The 24,532-nt window shown below is 55.9% G+C and overlaps 2 protein-coding genes and 1 non-coding gene across 10 annotated transcripts; 2 read left to right on the top strand and 1 right to left on the bottom strand.

Annotated features, from left to right (window-relative positions):
- Positions 1 to 985: 985 nt before the first annotated feature.
- On the bottom strand, positions 986 to 8,739 carry PSMB3 (proteasome 20S subunit beta 3). Its single transcript, XM_008153784.3, has 6 exons — positions 8,633 to 8,739; positions 8,126 to 8,310; positions 5,812 to 5,919; positions 3,424 to 3,601; positions 1,917 to 2,011; positions 986 to 1,095 (listed from the first exon to the last, which is right to left on the bottom strand). The coding sequence occupies exons 1-6, from the start codon at positions 8,633 to 8,635 to the stop codon at positions 1,047 to 1,049; spliced, it is 618 nt and encodes a 205-aa protein (XP_008152006.1). The 5' UTR covers positions 8,636 to 8,739; the 3' UTR covers positions 986 to 1,046.
- A 798-nt stretch (positions 8,740 to 9,537) lies between these two features.
- On the top strand, positions 9,538 to 9,611 carry TRNAN-GUU (transfer RNA asparagine (anticodon GUU)). The gene has a single exon. It is a non-coding gene; the product is annotated as a tRNA-Asn (tRNA).
- Positions 9,612 to 12,580: 2,969 nt separating this feature from the next.
- PCGF2 (polycomb group ring finger 2) lies at positions 12,581 to 24,353 on the top strand. Of its 8 annotated transcripts, none has more exons than XM_054709807.1 (11): positions 13,070 to 13,151; positions 19,309 to 19,459; positions 20,079 to 20,175; positions 20,444 to 20,499; positions 20,604 to 20,654; positions 20,881 to 20,989; positions 21,152 to 21,206; positions 21,297 to 21,417; positions 22,083 to 22,163; positions 22,651 to 22,759; positions 24,182 to 24,351. In XM_054709807.1, exons 2-11 carry the CDS (start codon positions 19,348 to 19,350, stop codon positions 24,279 to 24,281), a joined length of 891 nt encoding a protein of 296 aa, XP_054565782.1. In that variant the 5' UTR covers positions 13,070 to 13,151; positions 19,309 to 19,347; the 3' UTR covers positions 24,282 to 24,351. The 8 variants fall into 8 exon arrangements, with proteins under 8 accessions (XP_054565780.1, XP_054565779.1, XP_054565782.1 ...); XM_054709806.1 differs by lacking the exon at positions 24,182 to 24,351 and adding an exon at positions 22,907 to 23,223 and having other exon boundaries at positions 13,071 to 13,151; XM_054709810.1 differs by having other exon boundaries at positions 13,072 to 13,151; positions 21,297 to 21,392; positions 24,182 to 24,353.
- Positions 24,354 to 24,532: the final 179 nt, after the last annotated feature.

Genomic DNA, 24,532 nt, shown 5'->3' with positions numbered 1-24,532 from the left:
GCCCCTGTGCTTGTCTAATGTCTGCTCGGAACAGTTCGAGACCCTGTTACTGTTTTAAAATGCATGCGTGTTACGATGAATCTTCAACCCGAGGAAAATAAAACTTAAAAAGCTTTGTGTACACATCTGTTATGTGTGAGTCCTTTGAGAAATGAGCCTTTCATTTCTTTTTTTCAAAATTAAAAGGTTGTAGTCCCAGTGTCAGAGGCTGCTTGGGCTAAATTAATGTATGGCTTGAGTTTGGAGAAAGACCCGATTCTGGTCACCCACTTTCAGATGTGGTTAAGAGCAAGGCACTGGAGCTGGTCTGTGAGCTGCTGTCCCCACGCACATGGAGAAATGGACAGACCCCGCCCTCCCTTCTGCAGCTGTGTAGAACCACACACACCTGACACACCAGCTACAAGGCTGGCTTTGAACAAGTACCTCTGTGTTGTACCTACTAGTAGACTCTTTCATTTGGGGAACTCAGAAAAGACAGGTGCTCAGGCCCCTTTAAAAGACCAATTAAATAAGAATCTTGAGGGATGGGATCAAAGTATCTGTTTTAGAAGCTCCCCAGGTGACTAATGTGCAGCCAAGGTTAAGAAACACGGATCTACAGGATAGTACTTGTGGGTACTCGGCCAAATTTCTTCCTGAAACAATGAAAGGAGATTTAAGGGGTTTCTAGTTGAGTTGAGTGAAAAGGATTCTAGTCTTTGAAGGCAAACGGAATGTGGGTTTTTACACCTTTGCACCACCACTTACTAAAGTGGCCCTGCGCAAGTTATTTAACTACCTTAAGTCATTCTGATGATTAAATACCAAAATGTGTAAAGCACTTGTGCAGGGCCTATAACAGGCACTCAGATGATGAGTAGACATTATCCCCTCTGGTATACCAGTGGAGATGCTGTAAGTCAAGACCACCTGCGGGCTGAGCTAGACCCTGAGTAGCTATTTGTAACTTCCCAGCCTGGGACAGAGATCAAAGAAACAGGAGTGAAAGAAAAACATTTACTTAAAAAAAACACAAAAACAACCGTGGGCTCTGGAAACGGGAGTTAATCCATTCGGGCCTTCAGGGTCCTGGTGGTGATTTTGTCCTTCTCACTGCAGAGGGAGAAAATCATAAGACCGCAGAACAAGTGGCGTCCTAACTGGGTGTAACTGTCTTTCTCACGTACATTAATGTCTGCCTGTGTCCTCAGCCTGTGCTGAGGAAGGGGAGAATGGAGAAGTGGGGAGACTGGTGGCGGCTCCCCATAGGTGGTCCATCAGGAGCTGAGATGACTCAGGGCTGGACTGAGAAGCCCTCCAAAGAAAGGAAGGGCTCCCCCGGGCCTAGAGGACATGTGGTGGGCTTCACGGAGGGACATAACGTTCTGTCGGCCCCAGTCTGTTTTTCACGGTGATTAAGCAGGCTACCCCATAACAAAGGGTCCAAATACTTGTTCTGGGTTGTACCTAAGGGAAGCAGTTGGGAGGGCACCTATTCCATCCAGTTAGGTTCCTGGTGACAGCCCCAAACAATTAAGAGGAAAAAGGGGATGGCAGTCAGAGAGCAGGACAATAGTTCCCAGGGCGTAGTGCTTCACACATCGAGTTGCACACTGGTGGGAACTGGGGGAGATGAGGGAGCCACCCAGTATTTCAAGCTGTCTGCAGTAGCTCTGCTGTGGCTCATCACCACACAGGTCCCTGAGCTTTTGGGGGCACTTAAAGGGAGAAAGAAATATCTACTGTGAACAAGGGGAGACTCGGGGTCATGGAGCCTCACCTGACGGAGGCCAGGGGAACCTGGGTAGGCTCCCAGCTGCCACCTTTAGGGACTTCTGCTATCCCGCACCTGCCAGGGGGCTGCGATGGGGTGTTTGTGCGGGAGGGAAGAGGGAAGTGTCTGCAAAGCTTCTGGACTTCCAGCTCATACTCACATGACGTGGACGATGACTCCCATGCCTGACACTGCGTCACGGTCCACAGCATTCAGCATGGCTTGTGAGATGGTTTCAAATAGGTGTTCTGGATCCTGCCAACGGAGCAGAAGCCTTTCAATCCCCAGAACCTCGGACTCCAACGTGGTCTGGCTCCTCTATTTTTCTAGGCCCAAGGACCCTAGCTGTGGCCCTCCTCTGCCTGAAGTGAAAGGCCCCAGAAGGGAGCAGGGTTCTATAAGGGCAAGTTCAAGCCCTGCACTTCCTCCACTAGTCAGCAGTGTGACCTTGGGCAAGTCAGACTTCCCTCACTAAGCCTCAATTCCTCTCCTGTAAAATGGGGGAGAAGACTCCCTATCTGGCTCCCATGTGCTCTGTCAGCTGTCTGATGGACTCTCCCCCTGGGGGTCCCATTCGTACCTCAAAACGCAACCCGTTCAGCCATGACAACACATTTCCACCCAAACCTGTTCTTCATTCTCTGTCTTTGTTGGTTTAGTTAGAAAAGTCAGGAGTCCTTAATATCTCCACCTCCCTCATTTCTATTTTAAATGAGCAAGTCCTCTAGACTATGGCTGCCCCACCCTCCCACTGCCACAGTCTTTGCTCAGGACCTTAGAGCCTCCTGCCAGTGACCACAATAGCTTGTCCCTCCTACGTGCAGGCCTCTGGTTCCCTAAGGTTCCTTACTGCCCTTGACACCACACCAGAAGAAAAAGTTCAAACTCCTGGGCATGGCGTTCTAAGTATTTCAAAGTCTCATCCCAACCTCACGCTCATTCATCATCTCACCCCACATCCCACTCACACTCCAATAGCCACAGCGAGCTCTGAACACTGGGCCTCTCCCACACCTTTGCACAAGCTGTTCCTTCTGCCAACCAGGCCCTTTCTTCCCCCCTCTTCCTAGCAAACGCGCTTTAACAAGTATTTGGGTGTCTGCCTTGCTTCATTAGGCTGCAGAGCCCTTGCAGACAGACTACCTGGGTTCCCCAGAGTCTGACCAAGCCGGCACAGCAGACAACCCTCACTGCCAGGCACTGTTTCCATCTTCTCGTGTTTTCCTCCACCTCCGTGTATAAGACAGGTTCTATTATTACCCCCATTTTACAGCTGAGGAGATGGAGGCAGAGAAGTAAATTACCCAAGAAGAGAACTAATTAAGTGGTTGGTGGAGCTGGTATTCCAACCCAGAACCCATTCTGTTGAGCTGCCTCTAAACCTACACTTTACATGTTGTTAAATGTTTGTTAAATGAATGACTGTGAGAACCCTGAAAACCCAATGTGAGGAATTATTTGTTGTAGCAAATATCTGATTGGGGTCCCTGGAGCCAGCCAGGCCACACCAAGGCCCTGGCGGATGGAGTTTCCGGCTCAGCAGCTGTGGCTTTCTCCCCTTCCCACACTATTTCCCCCAATATCTGCAAGGTAAACACATTTCCCCCTGATGGTCAAGGAGAGGAGGGTACCTCAGATCCCAGCCCCACTTCATGCCACCGACTCACCATGTCGGGCTCCCAGAGGGACTCGCACATCCCATACATTTGTTCGGCACAGGTGCCACTGACCACAAAGTCGTCAGTCACCATGGGGCAGCCAATGAGGTCTAGAGAGCAAATGAAGGGCTTAAAGGTCTTCGGGTCCAACCCAGCAATGACCGGCTCAGTGTAGTAGGGGCCAAACCTGTAGGGCCAGGAGCAGAGAGAAACCAGAACTTAAGAACAAGTACCTTCCTGTTCCGCTCTAGTCAGACAAGGCCCTGGCCCAGACCCAGGGAGGAAAACAGAGGGCCTGTTTGGGAAAATCTCCTTTATTTGTATTTTTATTGACTTCAGAGAGGAAGGGAGGAGAGAGAGATCAAAACATCAATCAATGATGACAGAGTATCATTGATCGGCTGCCTCCTGCACCCCCCATACTGGGGATCAAGCCTGCCACCCGGGCATGTGCCCTGACCGGGAATCGAACCATGACCTCCTGGTTCATAGGTCGATGCTCAATTACTGAGCAACAGTGGCTGGGCCTCGATGCCTTTTTATTATTTTCAATAAACATGAGCCATTAAATATATACCTTAATGTGAGTTAAATTTTATAATTTTATAAGACACCCCCCCCCTCATTTGAATCAGTTTAAGAAATCTTTCGTTAAGCTTTTCTCAATGTGGGATTTTGATAAACGTGGTTACCATATATAGCAGACAATTCACAGCTGAGGATATGAACTTATGCCTAAAAACAAAATGGCAGTCCTGCCAGGCTAGCGTGGCTCAGTGACTGAGCGTCGACCTATGAATCAGGAGTTCACGGTTCGATTCGCGTTCAGGGCATATGGCCGGGTTGCGGGCTTGATCCCCAGTGCGGGCGTGCAGTACAGGAGGCAGTCAATCCAAGATTCTCTCTCATCACTGATGTTTGTTTTTTTCATTTTCAGTAAGTTTTATGTGATTTATTTCTGGGTTAATTTTTTACCAAACCGCTAGGAACGCACTGTGCCTATCATGGCGGAAATGACCTTGTGCTCAGGAGGCCTTGGTGAGGGACACCAGGCAGGCCTACCATATGCACCGTGGTGGTTCATCACTGATGTTTCTATCTCTCTCCCTCTCCCTTCCTCTCTCAAATCAATAAAAATGTATTCTAAGCCCTAACCAGTTTGGCTCAGTGGATAGAGCGTCGGCCTGTGGACTGAAAGGTCCCAGGTTTGATTCCAGTCAAGGGCATGTACCTTGGTTGTGGGCACATCCCCGGTAGGGAGTGTGCAGGAGGCAGCTGATCGATGTTTCTAACTCTCTATCCCTCTCCCTTCCTGTCTGTAAAAAAAATCAATAAAATATATTAAAAAAATAATAATAAATTCTAAAAATAAAACGTTTCGAAAAGAAAAAAAAGCTTAACATGTGCTCTTGCCACCCAATTTTGTCCAGAGGTGGGTGGGGAAAGTACCTGTGGGTTCTTTCTCCAACTCCACCCAATTCCTAGGTTCCCTGCTATTCCAGGGAATCCATGTCACAGAATTAGCATTGGAGTAAGGGTGGCTCCTGGCAGCAAGACTGCAGGACACTCTTTGGGGGCGTTAATTCTGTTGCCTAGCAGCAAGTTTTTTTTCTATTTGTATTCTCTACCTTCTGCAATAGCCCTTTCTTTCCTATTTGGTGGTCAGGCTCACAGAAAACAGACCCCTAAAATAAAGATGTTGTCTTGCATATAAGAAATGGGAGCCCTAGCCAGTTTCGCTCAGTGGACAGAGCGTCAGCCTTAGTCTGAAAGGTCCCGGGTTCGATTCCGGTCAAGGGCACACGCTGTGGGAGGCAGCCAATCAATGATTCTCTCTCGCCGAAACCGGTTTGGCTCAATAGATAGAGCGTCGGCCTGCGGACTCAAGGGTCCCAGGTTCGATTCCGGTCAAGGGCATGTACCTTGGTTGCGGGCACATCCCCAGTAGGGGGTGTGCAAGAGGCAGCTGATCGATGTTTCTAACTCTCTATCCCTCTCTTCCTCTCTGCAAAAAATCAATAAAATGTATTTTAAAAAAAAATGATTCTCTCTCATTGTTGCTATTTCTATCTTTCTCTCCCTCTCCCTTCTTCTCTGAAATCAATAAGAATATTTTTTAAAAAAAAAAAAAAGAAAAATGGGAGAATGAGGAGGGATCTCTTTCCTGGGCACCATACTCTCCTACATGCCTACTTAAAGAATCAAAGGTTCCCGGGCCATACAGGAAGTCCTCACTTACATCATAGATAGGTCCTGTGACTTTAAGCGAAATGATATATAATGAAACCAATTGTGCCATAGACCAACTGATACAAACAAGTTCCTATGTCACTCATTGTTATTACAAAACGACGTTGAACAAAATGTCATCCTAGGACCTGCTATATTTCCACTCACCGTTTCTCATACAGGAGGTTGGCCACCATGCTCATGAGGGTGTAAGGCTTGATCTGCCGACCTTCCTTCAGCTCATACAGGTTCAGTCGGAACTTAAGGCGCTGGGCACTGTAGAAGGAGCAGAATTAGTAAGCCACTGCCGAATGTCCCCGAGTGCCCAACCTGTGGAGTAGGAGGTACATAGGAAGACACACATCTCGGCCCTGCCATGACTCCCCTCTTCCCCTCCCAGGGATTTTTCTCACCGGAAGTCCAACCTCATGTCCATGTTTCAGGACTTGCCCAACACAACACCTGGACACACCACTCTAATAACCTTCCCCCGCCCCCGCCATACTTTTTAGAGGAGAGATTCCCCCCCCTTCTTCTTTTTTTAACATATACATTTTTTATTGATTTCAAAGGAGATAGAAACATCAATGATGAGAGAGAATCACTGATCAGCTGCCTCCTGCATGCCCCCTACTGGAGATTGAGCCCGCAACCCAGGCATGTGCCCTTGACTGGAATCAAACCCACTAAAATGCACAGCAGAAGAAGCAGTGGACTGAGAGAGCTGACCTGGGCTAAGCCTTCATCCTCCACCTTAATTTTTTCATCCACAAGACGAGGAAAAAGTAAATCACCTGGCGGTGAGATAATGCATGGGCATATGACAAGGTGCTTGGAAAACTGCCAAGTCTGATATGTCTTCAGCAGCAGCCACCACACGAAGGGACCGGAAAGTAACTAAGAACAAAAGGCCACAAATCCTCCAGTGCCATCTGCGAGCCCAGGAACGGGCCCCTGCAGGGAGCAGACTGATGCCATCCCTGCCAGACGCAAAGCGAAGAGCCAGCCACAGGCCCCCAGGACAAAGAGCCTCAGACACGACCTCAGCTTCATCTTACAGGTGAGGAAGCAAAGGCCTCGCAAAACGAGCCATTACTGCCCACAAGCAAGCAGACTCGGTGAGGAAAACCTCCCGAAGAAAAGGAAAGGGTGTGGGAGAACGGCAGTGGCTGGAGAGAGGAAGCTGATGGGGGCCTTCAGACTGGAACTCGCCGCTGTCATTCCTGACTCCACCAGAACCGGGAAAAAGCCGGCTGGTTCAGGCAGATCTCAGGAAGAACTTCCACGTTCTATGTTCTGGAGCCGTAGGGAGCTTTAAGGGAAATGGGACAGGACATTGCTGCCATGCGTCCACCCACGTTAGTGGACTGGTCTCTCGGTCTTCCAGAGGCAAAGTCCAGGAGCCGCGGCTTCTTAGGCCACCAGCTTGTTGCAGGGCCCGTCCCCTGTGACCACACCTTCCCTCCGGAAACCCCATCTCCGTTCTTTTCCTCTGGCTTCTCCTCTCACCCCGCTGCTAAAAGGATGGCGTTCAGCTTATTTCCCCCCCTTTGTCTCTCCAAAATCTGTTCCCACAGATTTAACAGCTCACCAATACCTCTCCAGCCCGGAGATACCATTTCAGACCCCAGATGCTCACAAGATGTTTCTACTTGGCATGCCTTGTCCCCTCAAAATTAGTGTCAAAATCAAAGTCGTCACCTCCCTCTAAAATAAGTCCTCCCAATTCCTACACGTCAGTCAACAGGCTCAACGCAGAAACCATCTTTAAAACATCTCTGGACTGCCTACATGCCGGGTAAGTAGTTTACACACTAGTCAAGATAAAGGAAAGGAACCACAACCTCAATGAAGGGTTCTTTGGCCTCACAATACCCAAGTAGCCACTACGGCTGGCCAGCAACAACTCTCAGAAATGCTTTCCAAGTTCCTTTCCCACCACCACCACCCCATTAGGACCATACCGAGCACACCTGGGCGGTCCCAACAGCTACCTGTGTCATCTCCCAGACCCTCCCTTGTCTCAAATCACAGAACCACTGCCAACCAGCAGCTAATCTAGCAGCTAATATGCACCGGAGTCAGTTCTCTTTCTGTATGCCTGCCTTGTCTCCCAACGAGACCTTAGGTTTTCCAAAGACTGAGTGCGCAGGCCTTCGCTTCAGAGGGGCCTGTGTGGGATCTTGGCTGAACCTCATTAGCTTGCATCTTGGGCAAGATGCTCTCTGAGAGCCTCGGTTCCCTGACCTGCAAAATAGGACGGCACCATAGTGAGGTCATGAAATGAACCCACGCAGGTCAGGCACAGAGTAAATGCTGGTTGTAAGTCACTAGGATACAACGGTGTCCTTTATGGTGTCCCGCCAAGACTCACATTCACTGGAGCTTTTGGTGGGTGACCGACAACCCAGGCCACTCACGACGCCAGGCAAGGCTGGTCCATGAAGAGGCCGGGGTGTGGGCGGGGGTCCCCGACACTTACACGGTCTGGACGTCCGTGGCTAGCCCGGCCAAGCCGATGTATAGCCGGTCGCCCATGGGGAAGATCTTCTGGAAGTCCGTGGTCACCATCTGGGCCTGGATCCCGAAGCGCCTGTCGGCAGCGATGGCCACACAGTCCTTCCCCTTCATGGCCATGACGGCCCCTCCGTTATAGGACATAATAGACTGGGGCAGACAGAGTGGAAGGGCTCAGCGCGAGAGGTCAAACGCGGCCATAGAGCCCGGCCCAGCCCCTGACCCGGAGGATCCTGTACACACAGTCCTCCCCTCTGGAGGTGCGTGGAGGCCTCGAACTCCGGGTCTGCAATCAGCCCTGCCCGGCTGCGAGGAGCCGCATTCACCTCACCCACCATGGTCCTCACCGCTCCCCTTCAAATTTGAGCCGCTTCCTTCAGTCCACCACCAGGCCCTCTTCGCTTCCCAAATCTCCCATGACCCCCGTTTCTCAATCGCTACCCCGAGTCCCTACTCCTCGCTTCCAACTCACCATGATTGCGGTGTAGTAGGACCTCCGGCCGCCACAATTCCAGCAAACCCGCTCCGGACCTCACTGCGCAACCACTCTCGCTGTTCTCTCTCTATTGGCTGAAAGGCCGACCTTTCCGGGACATCTTGGCTTTCTATTGGCTGAACATCTCTGTCAGTCACCAGCACGGGAAGTTTGGTTGAGACGTCAAACCCGAGGCCGTAAAGCGAAAGTGAAAAGTCACGCTGAGTGCGGAAGGACCTGGCGTCGCGGTGCAGGCTGGGATCGCGGCGGACCTGGTCTCTGGACCCGAGAGACGGGAGACTGGATCTGCGTGCACTGGGGCTGCTGAAGCCGTAGAGACGCGGCCGCAGCCGCCGCGGAAGGGCCACAGTGTTGCTTGTCGAGCTTATTACTCATCTTAGCTTGTTTCGTGTATTTATTCCAGAAACCCTTACATCTGTTGTGTGCCAGGCATTAGGCTCTGGATATTAACTGAGCTAGAATGGTGCCTGGTATTGAAGAGGCGCCATTAAGTGCATATTTAATAATGCGAGGAGGGGAGGGCAGTAGGTGGGCGTCGCGAGTATTCAGCTGCAGGGGTTCAGCCGCAAAGGGGAGGTTTGGAGGCCGAACATTGTTCTGCTCTGGGGTCGATTTCAAGTATCCCAAATCTCAGGTCACTCTGAAAAGGGACGTTCCGAGCTTTCCCTTAGCTAAGATCCGTAGGCAGCCGGCGCCCACCCCTCCAGAGCCAATGGAGGAAGGCGTGCCGGTCCGGCCAGCTTTCCTCTGCGAATCTAGACCCTCCCCTTTCTCCCTCGGGTTCGCTTTGGCACCTCCGCGAGGGTTTCCGTTCTGACTTCTGCTTCGTCGCAAGCTCACTCCTATTGACTCGACTCACCGCCACCTCACCAGCCACTACAGTCTCTGTGGCGCAATCGGTTAGCGCGTTCGGCTGTTAACCGAAAGGTTGGTGGTTCGAGCCCACCCAGGGACGCTCTGTTTTCCTCCCTCCTCGGCGTAATTACCCCAACTGCTGGAATCCTAAATTTGGCGTTGAGATGGCAGAGATACACTTTTTCTAGAGCACATCACGGGGTCGTTGTGATTGAAAATTTGTTGTTTGCTCAGTGATGGGATAATTTCTCTGGCGCTTGCTTCTACCACTCTGCCCCAAAACTGGGCTGCAGGAATAACAGACAGATTTTTGTCTCACCGGGCAATACCAATACGTTCCAGGTTGCATTTTTTAGTAGGATTAAGAACGAATTTCCAGTGGAGGTTGGAGAGTTTTCCATTGTCGGTCTCAGTCGATGTTACCATCTCGAACTATTACACTTGGAAGGGAAGAAAGCGTGTGAGAGAAAGGCAGAAACAAGCTGAGGGATGAAGAGGAAGGTGAGAAAGGGAGGACATCGCTGTGACAGGCGGACACAGAAAGAGGGGATTTGACAGAGGAAATAGGCGAGGTCAGAGGAAGGAAGACAGAGGAAATGGAGAGAAGGAAAAGAGCAGTTAATATGAGAAGCATTAGAAAAAGGAAAACAACAACACAGTTGTTTTTTTCCTAGAAATACACCCACATAAGTGAGAATTGGGAAATAGCAGTAGAGACTGACAAAGGACATTGTTTTGGGGAGGCAGGCACAGGGAAAGGAAGGAAAGGGACAGAAGGAAAGGCAGTCATACAATCCTGAGAGGGGCCACTCTCATCTTCAAGGGGAGCTGACCTGGCTCTTGGTATGTGCCCGAAATAAGCACCCAGATTTCCAGGGTTCCTGCCCTCTGTAAGCGGATTCCTCTGATGAGTACTTGTCAGGTAGAGAATCACATGCGATACTACAACTAAGATTGAGATAAAGCATTGGCACCTGACCTCCCCCAGAAGCACATTCGAGGGCATGGGGTAGGAGCCTCCACTTTTACGAAAGAGCTAAGCAAAGGATCTCTCAAGCAATTCTCTTCCATATCTGGTCTCTTCTCAAGATCGGCCTCCCAGAGGCCTCTTCCGAAAGCCCTCGCCAGTGCGCACCCTCCCTACCCAGCCCTCACACCGCTGATGGGGGACACCGGAGGGTACACAGTGCCATGGGAGCTAACCAGACAGGCTGTGGAACCCTCCGGATTTGCCCCCATCGGTCTGTGAGTACCCTGCCCGGAAAGCCCGGCTCATCAGCGTTCTGTGCCCCGTGCCTGGCACAGCACTTGCATTGACACATGACAGGTGCTTCTTTGTCCGAACACTGGACACATTCAGAGGTGGGGAAGGTTGGGTGGGAAGATTCTCCTGCTAAACCAGTAAGGCCAGGGATATGGGGACCTGTTGCCTAGGACATACATGATGAAAGTGGGTAATGGGGTCTTCAGCACGTTCCTTCTGTCTTGTGGTTTGCTCCTGGCCGGCGCTTGGTAATTGAGGAACAAGTGAATGGATCCCAGGTGAGCACGGTGATCCCTTCCAGCAGCACTCCGGGATCAAAGCAGCAGGACTCAGAGATAGTAGCAGACCCCCCCCCCCTCACCCCTATACACACACAACCAAGGGCAGCCCCTGGATGCTGTGTGCACTGTGGGAGGGACTGTGATATCCGAAGCCCCTACGGCTTTCTCTGGCTCCGGATCTTCCAGCCCAAAAGGAGTGGCAGACCAAGAGTTCCTGCTGCGCTCCCCTCCCCAAAGGGCGACTTCAGGACAGAAGAGGATGCCTGGGTCTTCCCTGGCAGAGCCCAAGGTCCAGGCGACACCCTTGCCCTAGGGACAGTGCGTGTATCCATCCCCCGAACCGAACCCCCTTTCCCAGAGGGGCGGCGAACTCCTGGTCTTTGCGTGCCAACAGTGTGGAGCAGGGGACCAGGTCCCCCCCTGGCCCTTCTCCCTGGGGTTCTCAGACTACCCCGCTCCGGGCGGAAACCCCTCTCCCCGCCCCCATTCGGCCAGGGTGGGCTGAAGGCTGCAGCTGGGGTCACTTGGCGGCCAAAGGGTGACCCTGGTCTCTGGCCAACGAGTGGAAAGCATGCAGTCCGCGGACGCCGGCTTCGGGTCGGGTCGGAGGAGGAGGAGGAGGGGGAGGAGGGGGAGGAGGGGGAGGCAGGCGCCCCGAAGCTTGCCGAAGACTCGTCTCCTCATTTGCTAACTCGAGCGAGCCACCGCCAGCGCACTTAATGGCGCTTCTGGCCGGACGACCGAGCTCTTTGAAGGGACAGACACAGCGACCATCCCAATAAATCCTGACGAACGAATAAGCGGATCGACCGTCTTAATGAGGCAGGCCCGCGGCCGCCGCCGAAACGTAGTATCGATCAGCTTCCCCGGCGCCACCCGTCTCCCCGCTCTCCCCGGCTGGTCCAAGCCTTCCTCCTCGTCCTCCCCCCCCCCCCCCCCCCAAACCCGTGGCGGGATCCACCGGGGACGGGAGCCCGCACCCTGGGCGGGTGCAAGGTCGCGGCCGCCAGGAGGGAGGAGGCGCACCCACCGCGCCGAAACCTGCGGGGACCAGCGCGAGGCGGGGAAAGCGCGGGCCCGCTTCCCGGCCCCAGCGCCGGGGTTTCTAGTTGATTCGGGCCTCTCGCATTCGGCCCGGTTTGGTGTCCCGGGCCTGGGGCCTGAGTCTCCCCGCCCAGGTGGTGTCCCACTTTCCCCCACACCCGGGGCGCCAGGCTCGGCCACAGCGACCCAGCCCCGCGCCCCCGAGACCGCCCTCCTCCCCGGCCCCCCGCGGCCGCCTCTCCCTCCGTCCCCAGGCGGTGTGCTCCCTCGAGGCGCCCCGGCTGGGGGCCCGGGGGCTGCGTTTCGGAGCCGGCGATCGGGCGGCCGAGAGCGGCGAGGAGCGTGGGGAGGCCACGCGCGCCCAAGCGCAGGGGCTGTTTAAGGGACGTTGTTGGAGCGAACGAGCAGGACCCGGGCGCGTGGACGTGCAGGCGTCGCGTCCCTCGCCCGGGCCCAGCGCCCTTTCGCCGGGGCGGGAGGACCGCAACCCGAGCCTCATTGCGCGGAGCCCGGCCTTGATTTCACCATTTTCTAGGCGCCCCAACTAGGGGTGGGGATCGCCGGGTCAGGGGGTGGGGGGCGCACACGCATTTTCTGGGCGGAGGAGTGAGCTGCAGAGAAGAGGATCCTTTCTCCAGGGTCGGGGCTGTCTGGGAAGGGTAAAGGGCTGTCCTACTTTGGGGGGCCTGGTGCCCGGGGGCGGGGGGGGCAGCCGCGATAGCCTCTACCCCCCTCCTCCTCTGCCCCTCTCCGCAAACACCCTAAAGGAATGAGGTCACGTGGGTGGGTAGTGGGCGGGACCTACTCTTGTCTGGAGGAAAAAAGCCATTTTGTCCCCCCCCCCCAGCCCCGGTCCCTCCCCTCCCCCTCCATCCCCTCCCCCTCCCCTCCCCTCTCTTCCTCCCACCCCGAGCCGCTTTCGCAAACTCCTTTCTTACCGAAGGTTTCTCCCCTCCCGCCGCCCGAGCGAGCGACACGGCTGGGGTCCCCCTCCCCTCCCTTCCCTCCCTCCCATCCCCCCCTCCCCGAGACCCACAGACCCCGAACCCAGGTAAGCGGACACGGACTGCCCTTCCCTTTCCTCCCGCCGCCCCGTCGCCGTCCGGGGATTGGGACGGGGCCGGCGCATCCCCCCCCACGTCCCCGCGGGAGGAGGGCGCTGCGAGTCGGGCCTGCTGCTCGGGTCCGCGTCCCACCCCCGCCAGCCCCGATCCAGCTCGCCCGGCCCGCCTTGCTTTCTCCCCTTTTTCTCTCCCCCTCTCCCTTCTTTCCCTTCCAAGATGGCCGAAGCGGATTCCCCTTGGAACAGGGGATTTGGCGTCTCCCTGGACCACCCCCTCTTTGTGCCTCCGCTCCGTCCCAAACCTGCTCCCGAGGTGGCGAGGGGGAGGGTCCGAGCATCCACAAAGGCTCTGGGGCTCCGTGTGGGGTGGGTCTCGGCCCCGCTGGCCCTCCCCCAAGACCCGGAGCCGCCCTGGCTCTCCCCCGCTGCCCCCCTCGGCCCGGGGAGGGGTCGCTCTCTGTGTTTTTTCGGGGGACACCCGGGCGTCGTGGACGTGCAAAGACTTGAGGCCGGGAGGAAGGGGACATGCTTTCTTATTGCTGCGGGGCCGGGGGAGGGCGCTCTTTCCTGCCCGGGTCCCGGTGCTCTCGGCACCTCCCCCAGCCGGTCCCTTTCCCCCCCATCCCGGGACTGGGCGCCCCGCCCCCGCCCCCACCACCTAAGCTGGGCCCCGCGGAAAGTTTGGCTCTGGGGAAGCGAGGAGCGGCCCCCCGGTAACTGGGGGCTCCGATCCTCTGACCCAGCTCCGGGGGCAGCCGGGGCCGAGGGGGTGGCATGGAAACGCGGGGGAAGACTGACCGCGGCATTTCCGATCCGCCAGCGGAGGCAGGAGGGCGACTGGCTGGGGTCCCCCTCCCCGCTGACCGACTGGCCCCTCGCCCACTGGGGGGCCGGGCTGCCCCTTCCTTCCCCAGGTCCTCCTGCTGCGAGCTCTGGCGGGGAGGGGGACCCCTGGGCGAGTAGACACCCCTGTCCTTCCTGTCTTCTCGTTGGGCCCAGGCAGGCCTCTCCCCCTCCCCCCCGGCCCCCATCTGCCCAGAATTGCTCCGGATGGCTGGAAGAGGCCCGGGTGGTGAATCCGCCTGCACACATTGTGGAGCTGCCCCTGGTCTTTGTCTCTCAAGAGTTACCCCTTATCCCCCACCCCTCACCCCTGTTGCCTCAGTCTCTCCAGGGCTTCCTGTAGGGGGGAGGGGAGGGGCGGGGAGGGGGCGTCCCTTGGTCGTCTCCCACTTCTCTCGGATGCCTCCTTCTCTGGGCCTCTTGCAGTTTGCATCTGTTCCTGAAACTCTCCTTTCTCTCCTTCCTCCGCCTTCCGCGCTGTTCCAAGGTGTGAGTACTTGGAAAAGAAGCATAAAGCCAGCTCTGTGGCAGTGTTTTGGTGGTGAGGTTTTCCCAGGGGTTCCCTCAATTGCAGTTGGGGGTTGTGTTCTGAGAGCTGTCTTTGGAATGAGGCAGGAAGCAGACCTGGGACTTAGCATCCAGACACTGTGTAGCTGGGTGGGGTTCAAGTTGAAGTCCTGGGGGGGGGGGGGCGGGGGGGGGGAGGGCAGGAAGGGGACTCTCTGCTGACCTGGCCTTGCCTGAGAGATCCTGGTGGATGGAGCTGTTGCCATGGGAATGGAGACCATCTGAAGAGGAAGAGGTTATATCTGTGTGCAGGTCAGATGCCCACCCCACTCTTCCAGGCTCTGGCCCCCAGAGGGGAGGTCAGGAGCCGCACTGTCTTTGTTGCCAGGAGACTTACGTTATAATTTACACTGGGTGGACCAGGGATGCACAAAAGGCTAGTGTGTGTTTGCAGCTCTGGTTTCAGCCAGGGATGGATGTCAGGCTGTGCGCTCCTGGATGGGGGTGGAGGTGGCTCAATGCATCTGGCAAATGTGGGCCGGGCTCTGGTCTGGCTCTGTGTGTGGTGGGGTGTGTCTGTGTGTGAGTCTGGCCAAGTATCTGTCTGGCTGTGTGTGTGTGTGTGTGTGTGTGTGTGCGTGTGCGCACGTGCTGTGTCTCTGACCTTGTGTGTAGTGAGTGTGAGAGAGATGGAGGAGGTGTGTCTGGCTCTGTGTGTATATTTTGGGTTTTTGTCTTTGTTTGATCCTCGGAAGCTAGGAGGTGGGGAAGGGAGGGAGGATGGAGTGAGCCCAGCATCAGGAGGCCAGAAGCTGCTGGCGGGGGAAGCAGATCCTCATCCAGGGAAGACTGAGAGGTTGACAGTGCTCCCAGGTGGACTGCCCATGTTCCTCCCAAATCCTCGGGGCTCACGCAGCTGCACCTACGCCGCTGGGAGAGGAAAGGACTCCTAGATCCTACGGTCTGAGTCTTGACAGTACACTCTGGCTCGCTGTGCTTCTGGACAGCCTCAGTTTCCCCATCTGTACCATGGAAGTGGGATGAGGGCTCTGCTCCCTCTTCGTACTTCAAGGTGAGAATGTGTGCTGATTGTCATCTGTGGCCAGACTTTGACCCCTCCGAGGGGGCTCACTGAGTGGTCTGTCTTCTAGGGAACTTGGAGTCCGGCTTTCCCCCTTCCTGGAGGGAATAAGGCCAGGCTTACTGGCCTACGTGCCAGTGTGTAAAGAGCACTGGACTGGGAGCCAGGTAGTTTCTCGTCCTGGGACTGCCACTGTGTAACCTTAGACAAGCCACTTCTTTCTGAGTTTCTTCATCTGTAAAATGAAATGACGGACAAGATGCTTTCTAAGACTCCTTCTACCTCTGCGATTCTAGACGCCTGGATGTGTGACCTTGAGTGACTTTTCCCAAGACCTGGAGGTTTTCTGTTGAGGGAGTCGGGCTAATTTCATTTGGAGGAAAAGAAGAGCGAAGAATGCTGCACCTGTGCATCCAGAGGAGCAGAGGGACCTCTGGGCTGTCAGGGATTGGCTCTCTCTGCTGGGGAAAGTGAAAAAACAACAAAAAAAACCTGACAGCAAGAGAGGCCTAAATCTCGGGGGAGCTTCCGGAAAGAGCTTGGCTAAAACAAAGAGATGCAGGGTGGTCTTTATTAGTAGGGGACTTTGAGGATGAGGAGAGACAAATGCCAGGCTTGATGGCAAGGAGGAGTAGGAATTGGGTGCTGATCAGTCTCCTTTCCTGCCGCGATAGCCGAGACCTGGGCTCCAGGGGCTCCAAGGCCAGAAGCATGGGCCGCCCAGCTGTTGTGCCCTGTACAGTCAGTGGTGCGGGGACAGGAGACACCGAGGGAGGAGGGACTTGGCCCCCGGTTGGGGGAAGGCATTGGAGGTGGGTGATGGCACTCAGGTCCACTGTGGGGATATGGTTGGGGCTGACCTGTTAGAGCCCCCAGAACTCCACACAGGCCACTTCCCAATGGCCCTTGGTTTCCCTTTTCTGCTTCTTGGATCTGTCTCTCCTTCTGTGTTCCCCTTGGGCTCTTCCCATCTCCCAGCCTCTTTCTGAAAGTGATGATGCTGACAGTGGTCCAGCCCTATCACCCCTCTTCCTCCTGCTTCTCACAACACACCAGCCAGTTGCAGCTAGGGAGGATTGGGTGTCAGTTGTAGGGCCCTGAGGCTTCCTGGTGGGGGGGGATGAGATGGGGAGGAGGTCCTTGGGGGAACAGGTAACCATGGCAATCAGGTGAGGAACCAATCCTGGCTTCTCCCCAGCCCCAGAGGTAACAGTCTGGAGCTTCTGGGGATGGGGTGGGTGGAGCAAGGAGAGTCACCAGGGGGCTCATTTCTTTTTTTAAAAATATATATTTTATTATTATTTTTTTTTACAGGGAGGAAAGGAGAGGGATAGAGAGTGAGAAACATCAATTCAGCTGCCTCTTGCACACCCCCTACTGGGGATGTGCCCGCAACCAAGGTACATGCCCTTGACCGGAATCGAACCTGGGTCCCTTGAGTCCGCAGGCTGACGCTCTATCCACTGAGCCAAACCGGTTTGGGCAGGGGGCTCATTTCTTAAACAGGAGCTGCAGGAACATTTCATTCCTCCATAAGCACCACAGCTCTTTCCTTCACTTGCACATCTAGAAAGGACCTGGAGGGATACTCTGGGTCTGAAAGCTCACAAATGCTCATGGAAGGGGGAGGGGGAGGGTGATGGCCATGTGCCCGGGAGCTCCTGTGTGTTGAGGCCATCGTCTGCTTGGCAGCAAGTAGGTGGGAATTCTTAACAGCAAGCGTCTGGAAACAAGTGTGTGAATGAGGCGGCCAAGGCAGTGTGAAGAGCTAGGTGTTTGTGTGTATGTACGTGTGTATGTGAGAGAAAGGGAAGGGGGTATGACACTCACGGGTAGCAGCCTGGAGCCCCCCAGCATTCTCGGAGCCCAGAACGTCTTGTTTCTGCCTGTGCACGCACACAGACTCATTGGGACACGGACACAGACAAGTAGGTAGTCATACCAAGTCCCTTTGGAGGCCCAGACGGCACGTATGCGTCTGATACTACACACGCCCAGGGAGACGGCCACTTGGAGTTTGTTCTTTCCCCCTGGATGGTTGTAATAATATTTGGGCATCTTGCCAGGGACGAAGTTACCATGGAAACGACCAAACAGTGGAGTCCCTAGCAAGGCTGCTACATCGTTGTGCAGGGGGGGACCCGTGCAGGGAAGGCAGGAGGAGCCCACCCTGTGTGTGGCCAGACCCGCTTGCCTCGGGCTGGGCCTGCGGGTCTCGGCCGCTGCCTCCCTGCTGGCTCTCCGGGCTGGCTGGCTTGTTCCGCTCTGTCTGCCCTGCTGGCTGGTGTTTCTCCCATGTGTGGCCTTTGTGTCTCTGGCCAGCCTCTGTTGGCTGCTTGGGTCCTGGCCAAACTCATCCTGGGGTCTCTATAGAAACTGCTGATCCCGGCTGTGAATTTCTGGTCCTAGAAAACCCAATGCGGTGTCTTTAGAAATGCTTCTGGAAAGGAGAGGACGGTGTACGTTGTAAAGGAGCCGTTGGGACCTGGCCACCCGCTCAGGCCCCACCCCTTGGGCTTTTACTCTGGGAAAGAGGAAGAGGGAGGGGCCGTCCCGTCTCTGTGCAGCTGTGATGTTTTTTATATCAAGAAGTGAGAACATCAGCCAAGCCAGAGCTGGGCTTTGCCTGACCTCCCGGGCCCTGCCAGAGCCGGGCTGGGGACAGGGAGCTCTCCGCCCAGCCTGGCAGGCGTCTGCGGGCCTGTGGTCTGTTGCTGGACAGTCTGTGGCAGGTTGCAGAGGAGGTGTCACCAGGCGGGAGATGGCGGGTGGCAGTGCCCACGGGGGGACATAACTGCGTGTGCCTGGGCCGGGGGTCCGGAGGTGTGTGCTTGCGGGCACAGGGGGAGCGGCGTGCTCCTCAGTATTTCTTGCGTGAGCGTCAGGCCTGGAACCTGCGTGGTCGGCAGATGTCCAGGTTGCTGCTCTGGGGCCGGAGCTGGATGCAGAGCCAGGGAACAAGTGACGGGGTGCCCCTCCAAACTTAAAGCTGCGTGGAGGAGGAGCAGAGGGGCTGGAGGGAGGGTAGCAGGGAGTAGAAAGACCAGGTCGGGGGCCTTGCATCTGGAGGGGGTGAAGGGGCAGAGACAACTTATTCTTTCTCTTCTTTTATTTTCTGGAGGTCTAGCTTATTTGAGTTTCCTCCTAGCTCCTGGCACTCACTTGAATTGGGATTATGGAGACATTTTAAAAGTCTGTTCTCTTCCATTTTCTTTCTTTGTTTTTTTCATATATATTTTATTGATTTTTTACAGAGAGGAAGAGAGAGGGATAGAGAGTTAGAAACATCGATGAGAGAGAAACATCGATCAGCTGCCTCCTGCACACCTCCTACTGGGGATGTGCCCGCAACCAAGGTACATGCCCTTGACTGGAATCGAACCTGGGACCCTTGAGTCCGCAGGCCGACGCTCTATCCACTGAGCCAAACCGGTTTCGGCTTCTCTTCCATTTTCCTGCCTCCCCACATCCTTTGGAAAGTTGGGTAGTACTTCCTGTGGTCTAACCTCAGTCCTTCCTGCTGCTCCTGAGGCGGAGCTGATCTTGCTGCTCAAGGTGGGGTGAATCTCCAGAGCCGCCGGCACCCAGGAAACACTCAGGGGGCCCAAACGAACCAGACCCTCCCGTGCACCCCACCCAAGGCACAGCGGAAGGGCCTTGGCCTCAGAGAGGATGTTGGGTCTTGGGGTTTCTAATTCCGCTTTTACTTCCCAGGGTGACGCTCCCCGGCCCCCCAACCCCCTCCCCGGCATCATGCATCGGACCACACGGATCAAAATCACGGAGCTGAACCCTCACCTCATGTGTGCCCTCTGCGGGGGGTACTTCATCGACGCCACCACCATCGTGGAGTGCTTGCATTCCTGTGAGCTGGGCGGAGGGGCTGCTTCTCAGGACGGGCCGCTTCTGCCTAGGTTGGGCGGGGCCGGGGGCGGGGGGGGGGGCACTGCCCAGGGCAGGGCAGAGCACAGACCCTGCCCTGAAAAGTGAACGTGTCTCTGACTGGTGGGGGTCCCCAGGTCACAGAGAGGCTGCCTGGGAGGGGAGGCTGGAGGTTTAGACCCCGAGTTCTTCCAGGGACTTGCATCTGAAATCTCTGTGGCTAGAAATGTCTCCCCCTGAAGACGCAGGTGCCCCTGCTGTGCACTGTGGCCTCAGGGGTAAAGGTCGAGGACCCCGGGAGATGGGTAGCAGGCTGGCTGTTGTTTGTACTCCACGAGGGGAGCTTGGGACTTGGGGCGCACCGTGTACATGCCACACGACACTGGCCTAATCCACACACACAGACACCCAAGATTGTCCTCTCCCAAGGACGGACCCGGGGCATTTGTCCTCTCTGAGAACAGGACCACGTTGGCCCTCTGAACAGGCCTAAACTGCCGGACAGGGTGGAGAAGGGAGACCTGAACCTGAACAGAGGGGCGGGGGGCTGGGCCTGGTTACAAAGGGGGGTCTGACTCCTCCCTCTCTCCATATCCCCCAAGTCTGCAAAACCTGCATCGTGCGCTACCTGGAGACCAACAAGTACTGCCCCATGTGTGACGTGCAGGTCCATAAAACCCGGCCGCTGCTGAGCATCAGGTGGGCCTGGCACAGCCCCGCCAGCCCCTGCGAGCCTCCGGGTCTGCTCCCCTCTGTCCCTCAGCCCTCCTCGCTCCTGTAGCCAAGGTGGCAGGTCGGGGGGAAGCCCTGGGCCTCTTCCCTCCCTCTGGGTTGTATCCAGCTGAGAAGGATTGGAGGGGCAAAGACCAGGCTCTGAATCTAAGGAAGGGAGGTGAGAAGTGGGATCCCTGGCTGGGGAGATCGGGGTAAGAGGGTTGTTGATTGGGTCCTGTATGTTTTTCCCCAGATCTGACAAGACCCTCCAAGACATAGTCTACAAATTGGTCCCTGGGCTTTTTAAAGGTATCCACACACCCTTCCTCCTCCTGTCCCCTGCCCTCCCCCCTCCTCCCCCCCATTTCCCAGCCTATTGCTCCCTCCTCACCCTGTTTCCTTCCCTCCTTCAGATGAGATGAAACGGCGGCGGGATTTCTATGCAGCGTACCCCCTGACGGAAGGTGAGTTCGTGTGTGTGCTCCCAGGCCTGGGACCATGTGAGTGTGTGGCTCTGCCCAGACATGAGGGCTGGATGCACTGGGCTGTCTGTCCATCCTTCATGCACGACCACGCCATCTCCTTGGCTCAGAGGATGGCTGGGCTCACCCCACTGAGCGCTGAGATTCTGGATCCTTGGTGGGGCTCCCTTCCCCCATCCTAGGCAGCCCCTGTTTTCTCCTTTTGCAGTCCCCAACGGCTCCAATGAGGACCGTGGTGAGGTCCTGGAGCAGGAGAAGGGGGCTCTGAGTGATGACGAGATTGTCAGCCTCTCTATCGAGTTCTACGAAACTGTCAGGCAAGTCTGTCCTATGCCTGGTCCTTTTGGGGTCCTGAGCTGGGTCACCCCCTTCTCCCACCCAGCCCCATTCCCCTGGAGGGGAGGGTCTTCTGGATGTGTGTGCTGGGGAATCCTGCCTGAACCAGGGTCTCCCTAGCTTCATCCTGTCTCCTCCCCCAGGGACCGGGAGGAGAAGAAGGGCCCCTTGGAGAATGGAGATGGGGACAAGGAGAAGGTGAGTGCTGGGGGCTGCCCAGGCGTGGGACGTGGGCTGGGAGAGAGTGCCTGGGTGGCCCATAGCCCTTGGGTGCCTCTCCCCTGGCAGACAGGGGTGCGCTTCCTGCGATGCCCAGCAGCCATGACCGTCATGCATCTCGCCAAGTTTCTCCGCAATAAGATGGATGTGCCCAGCAAGTACAAGGTGCGTCCCGGGCCCTTTGAGAAAAGTGAGTGTCCGTGGGGGTGTGTCTGACAATGTGCATCCCAGCCATTGTTCAGGGCGGGCTGGGTGTCACCCAGGGCCTACTTGGTTGTGTAATTGAGCCCAAGCAGACAGGTAATTGAAACCAAGAGTAGGGTGGGGCTGTCTGCATCTGTTGAAACCAGTGTGCAGACTACATGGGAACAAGGTGGGGAGTGTGTGTGTGTGTGTGTGTGTGTGTGTGTGCACACGCAGAAACACAGGGTCTTATCTGGGGCCAGCTGGCTGAAGGAAGGCCGGTCTGAAATTCCAACCGAACTCCAGGGCATTGCTTCTTAAACTTGAACGAGCCTGAGAGCCCTTAGAGATCTTGTTAAAATGCAGATTGATTCGGCAGATTCTGCTTTTCCAGCAAGCTCCCAGGTGCTGCCGATGCCACTGGTCTACAGAGCACGTTGAGTATCCAGGGTCTAGGACCGTGGATCCCCAACGTTATGTCAGAATCACGTGGGGAGCTTTAAAACTCGGCTCCCATCTTACCAGCTAAACAGAATCCCTAGGTCGGAGCGTTGGCATTGTTTAAAGCTCCCTGGGTGACTGCTCTGTGCAGCCGGGTGAGAGCCGGCGCTCCACCAGATCCTTCTCACCTGGGCCTTTCCTGGGCCCGTGGTGTCCGCCCTCCCCCTCCAGGTGGAAGTTCTTTACGAGGACGAGCCGCTGAAGGAATACTACACCCTCATGGACATCGCCTACATCTACCCCTGGCGGCGGGTGAGCAGGGCTGGGCGGGGGCCCCTGCAGGTCTGGCATTGGTCTGTGCCCACAGACACCGCCTGAGCACCCTGCTCTCACCACAGACAACTCACCTCTTGTCCCATGAGCTGGCCTTGACCGGGGTGGCCCGCCTCGGGCGCTCTCTCTCCCGGAGCCCCCACACTCAGGAAAGAAGGACCTTTGGGCAGATGACATGCCCCAATTTGGGGTCAAGAAGGAGGGCCTGGTGGCTGTGGAGTAAATGTTGCTTTCTGCTCTTTGGCCTCCCTCTCTTCCCTCCAGTCTCCGGTCTTACACGTTCTCTCTGGTCTGTGTGCCCGGCCTCGGCCTTGCTCTCTCACTCGCTTTGCCCTAGGCCCTAGGTCCTCCTACTCTGCTGGGTCTTTCTCTCTGGGGCTCGCGCTTTTCCTTCCTTCCTCTTTGGGCGTGATGGGGTGAAGGTGGGTGGCTGCCTGGTTAGCCTCTCTCCCCACTCTCCCTGCAGAACGGCCCTCTCCCCCTCAAGTACCGGGTTCAGCCAGCCTGCAAGCGGCTCACCTTGCCCACGGCACCCACCCCCTCCGAGGGCACCAACACCAGCGGGGCGTCAGAGTGTGAGTCAGTCAGCGACAAGGCTCCCAGCCCTGCCACCCTGCCGGCCACCTCCTCCTCCCTGCCCAGCCCAGCCACCCCCTCCCATGGCTCTCCCAGCTCCCATGGGCCCCCAGCCACCCATCCTACCTCCCCAACTCCCCCTTCAGCAGCCAGTGGGGTCAGCACAGCTACCAACGGGGGCGCCTCGAACTGCCTGCAGACGCCATCCTCCACCAGCAGGGGGCGCAAGATGACTGTCAATGGAGCTCCTGTGCCCCCCTTAACTTGAGGAAAGGGACCTTTCCCTCCTTTTCCAGCCATGCCTCTCCACCCCTCCACTTTTTCTGGGCTTCTGTTTCCACCTCTTCTACTTTTCCCCAGCTCCTCCCACCTTAGGGGTGGGGGGTGGGTTTTATAAATAAATCTCTCTCTATATATATATGTACATAGGAAAAACCAAATATACATACTTATTTTCTATGGACCAACCAGATTAATTTAAATGCCACAGGAAACAAACTTTATGTGTGTGTGTGTGTGTGTGTGTGTGTGTGTGTGTAGGGGATGGGTGTTAATTTTGAAGGGGTCTTGTGTAATTTGCTCTACTCTATTCTTGGGGGTGCCTGAAAGTGGACTGGAGGGGCCACTTGAGGCTCAGTAAAGCTTTGCCCCATCCTCCTTCTGTTTCCCAAGGCAGATGGGGTGTTGCAGGGCCCGCCAGCCCCCAAAGCTTTAGGCACAACTCTAACTGGCTGTGTATGGGTCCACCCTCTCTCTCTCTCTCCCCATCTTGGCTGCTGTCCTGCCCCGACCCAACCAGCCCCCCACCCCCTCATGTTGAATGTGCAGAGACTTGCTAAGACAGTGCCTTTTACAAACGCAGTTTATCCCCTGGTTTTGGGGAGCGAGTGGGTGGTGGAGATGGTATCTGCCTTACCTCCTCCCCTTGCAGTGGAAACTTTGTGCAAAGCATAGATAGTGCTGCCCTTTCCGTGTTCTCCCTGTGTGTGTGTGTGGCCTTCGCATCGTTTTCCTTGTGGAAGAGAAGATTCAGGCCATGGGAGGCCTCCGCCCTTGAAATTCCACTGTGGCTCTAGCATTGTGAACCCCTCTACCCCCTGTGCCCCTCCCCCCACCCAGGAACCCACATCAGCAAGCCTGGTGATCAAGTCCCCCTTGGGGACCTGGAGTGGAGAGGTGGAGTGGGGTTAACCTCAGACAAGCACAGACCCCAGATTTTGCTCAAGGCAAACAGCCCTCCAGTCCTCTCCCCACCCCCAGCTGAGGCCCAGTCAGGAAAGAGCCTCAGGGGCAGCTGAAAGCACAAGACAGACACACTTGTAAGCTCTGTCCTCAACTCCATCCCGAGAGGTCAGGGGACCACCCCTGAGGGGCAGGCCCCCATAGCTCCCTGCCTACCTCTTTTCTTCCAATGTACATAGGTCAGATCGGGGAGGAGGCAAGACGCTGTCACAACCTAGGTGTCTGGGGTTGGGTCCCCACAATGGGTTTGTCTGTGTTTGCACCTTGTCCGTTGTCTGAGGTGCCATGACTGTACCCTCCTCCTACCCTGGGACATTTGCATCTCCTGGCTTTGTAATAAATGCTGCATATTCTCCAGAGCCTCTAGTTCTTTGGGGCAGAGGGGACTGGGAGAGGATGGGAGGGTCCCCAGGCCTCCTTGTACCTCTCGTCTCTAGGCTCAGCCTGCCTTGGGAGACCCCATATGGAATAAACCGGAATGGCCTCTATCCTGTGGCCGGTCTGGTGCCCCCAGAACAGGGTTAGGAGCC

The sequence above is a fragment of the Eptesicus fuscus genome, chromosome 20 (genome assembly GCF_027574615.1).
Source record: "Eptesicus fuscus isolate TK198812 chromosome 20, DD_ASM_mEF_20220401, whole genome shotgun sequence".
NCBI classification, from domain to species: domain Eukaryota; kingdom Metazoa; phylum Chordata; class Mammalia; order Chiroptera; family Vespertilionidae; genus Eptesicus; species Eptesicus fuscus.
This window is presented reverse-complemented; position numbering and strand designations above follow the sequence as displayed.

Coding starts and splice junctions, on each gene's coding strand:
- PSMB3 (XM_008153784.3), bottom strand. Junction 5,920..8,125: donor GCCACGGACGTCCAGACCGT/GTAAGTGTCGGG, acceptor CTCCTTCTACAG/TGCCCAGCGCCTTAAGTTCC. Junction 2,012..3,423: donor CCCTCTGGGAGCCCGACATG/GTGAGTCGGTGG, acceptor CTCCGTTGGCAG/GATCCAGAACACCTATTTGA.
- PCGF2 (XM_054709805.1), top strand. CDS start 19,348: ATGCATCGGACCACACGGATCAAAATCACGGAGCTGAACCCTCACCTC. Junction 21,393..22,082: donor ATGTGCCCAGCAAGTACAAG/GTGCGTCCCGGG, acceptor CTCCCCCTCCAG/GTGGAAGTTCTTTACGAGGA. Junction 22,164..22,650: donor ACATCTACCCCTGGCGGCGG/GTGAGCAGGGCT, acceptor CTCTCCCTGCAG/AACGGCCCTCTCCCCCTCAA.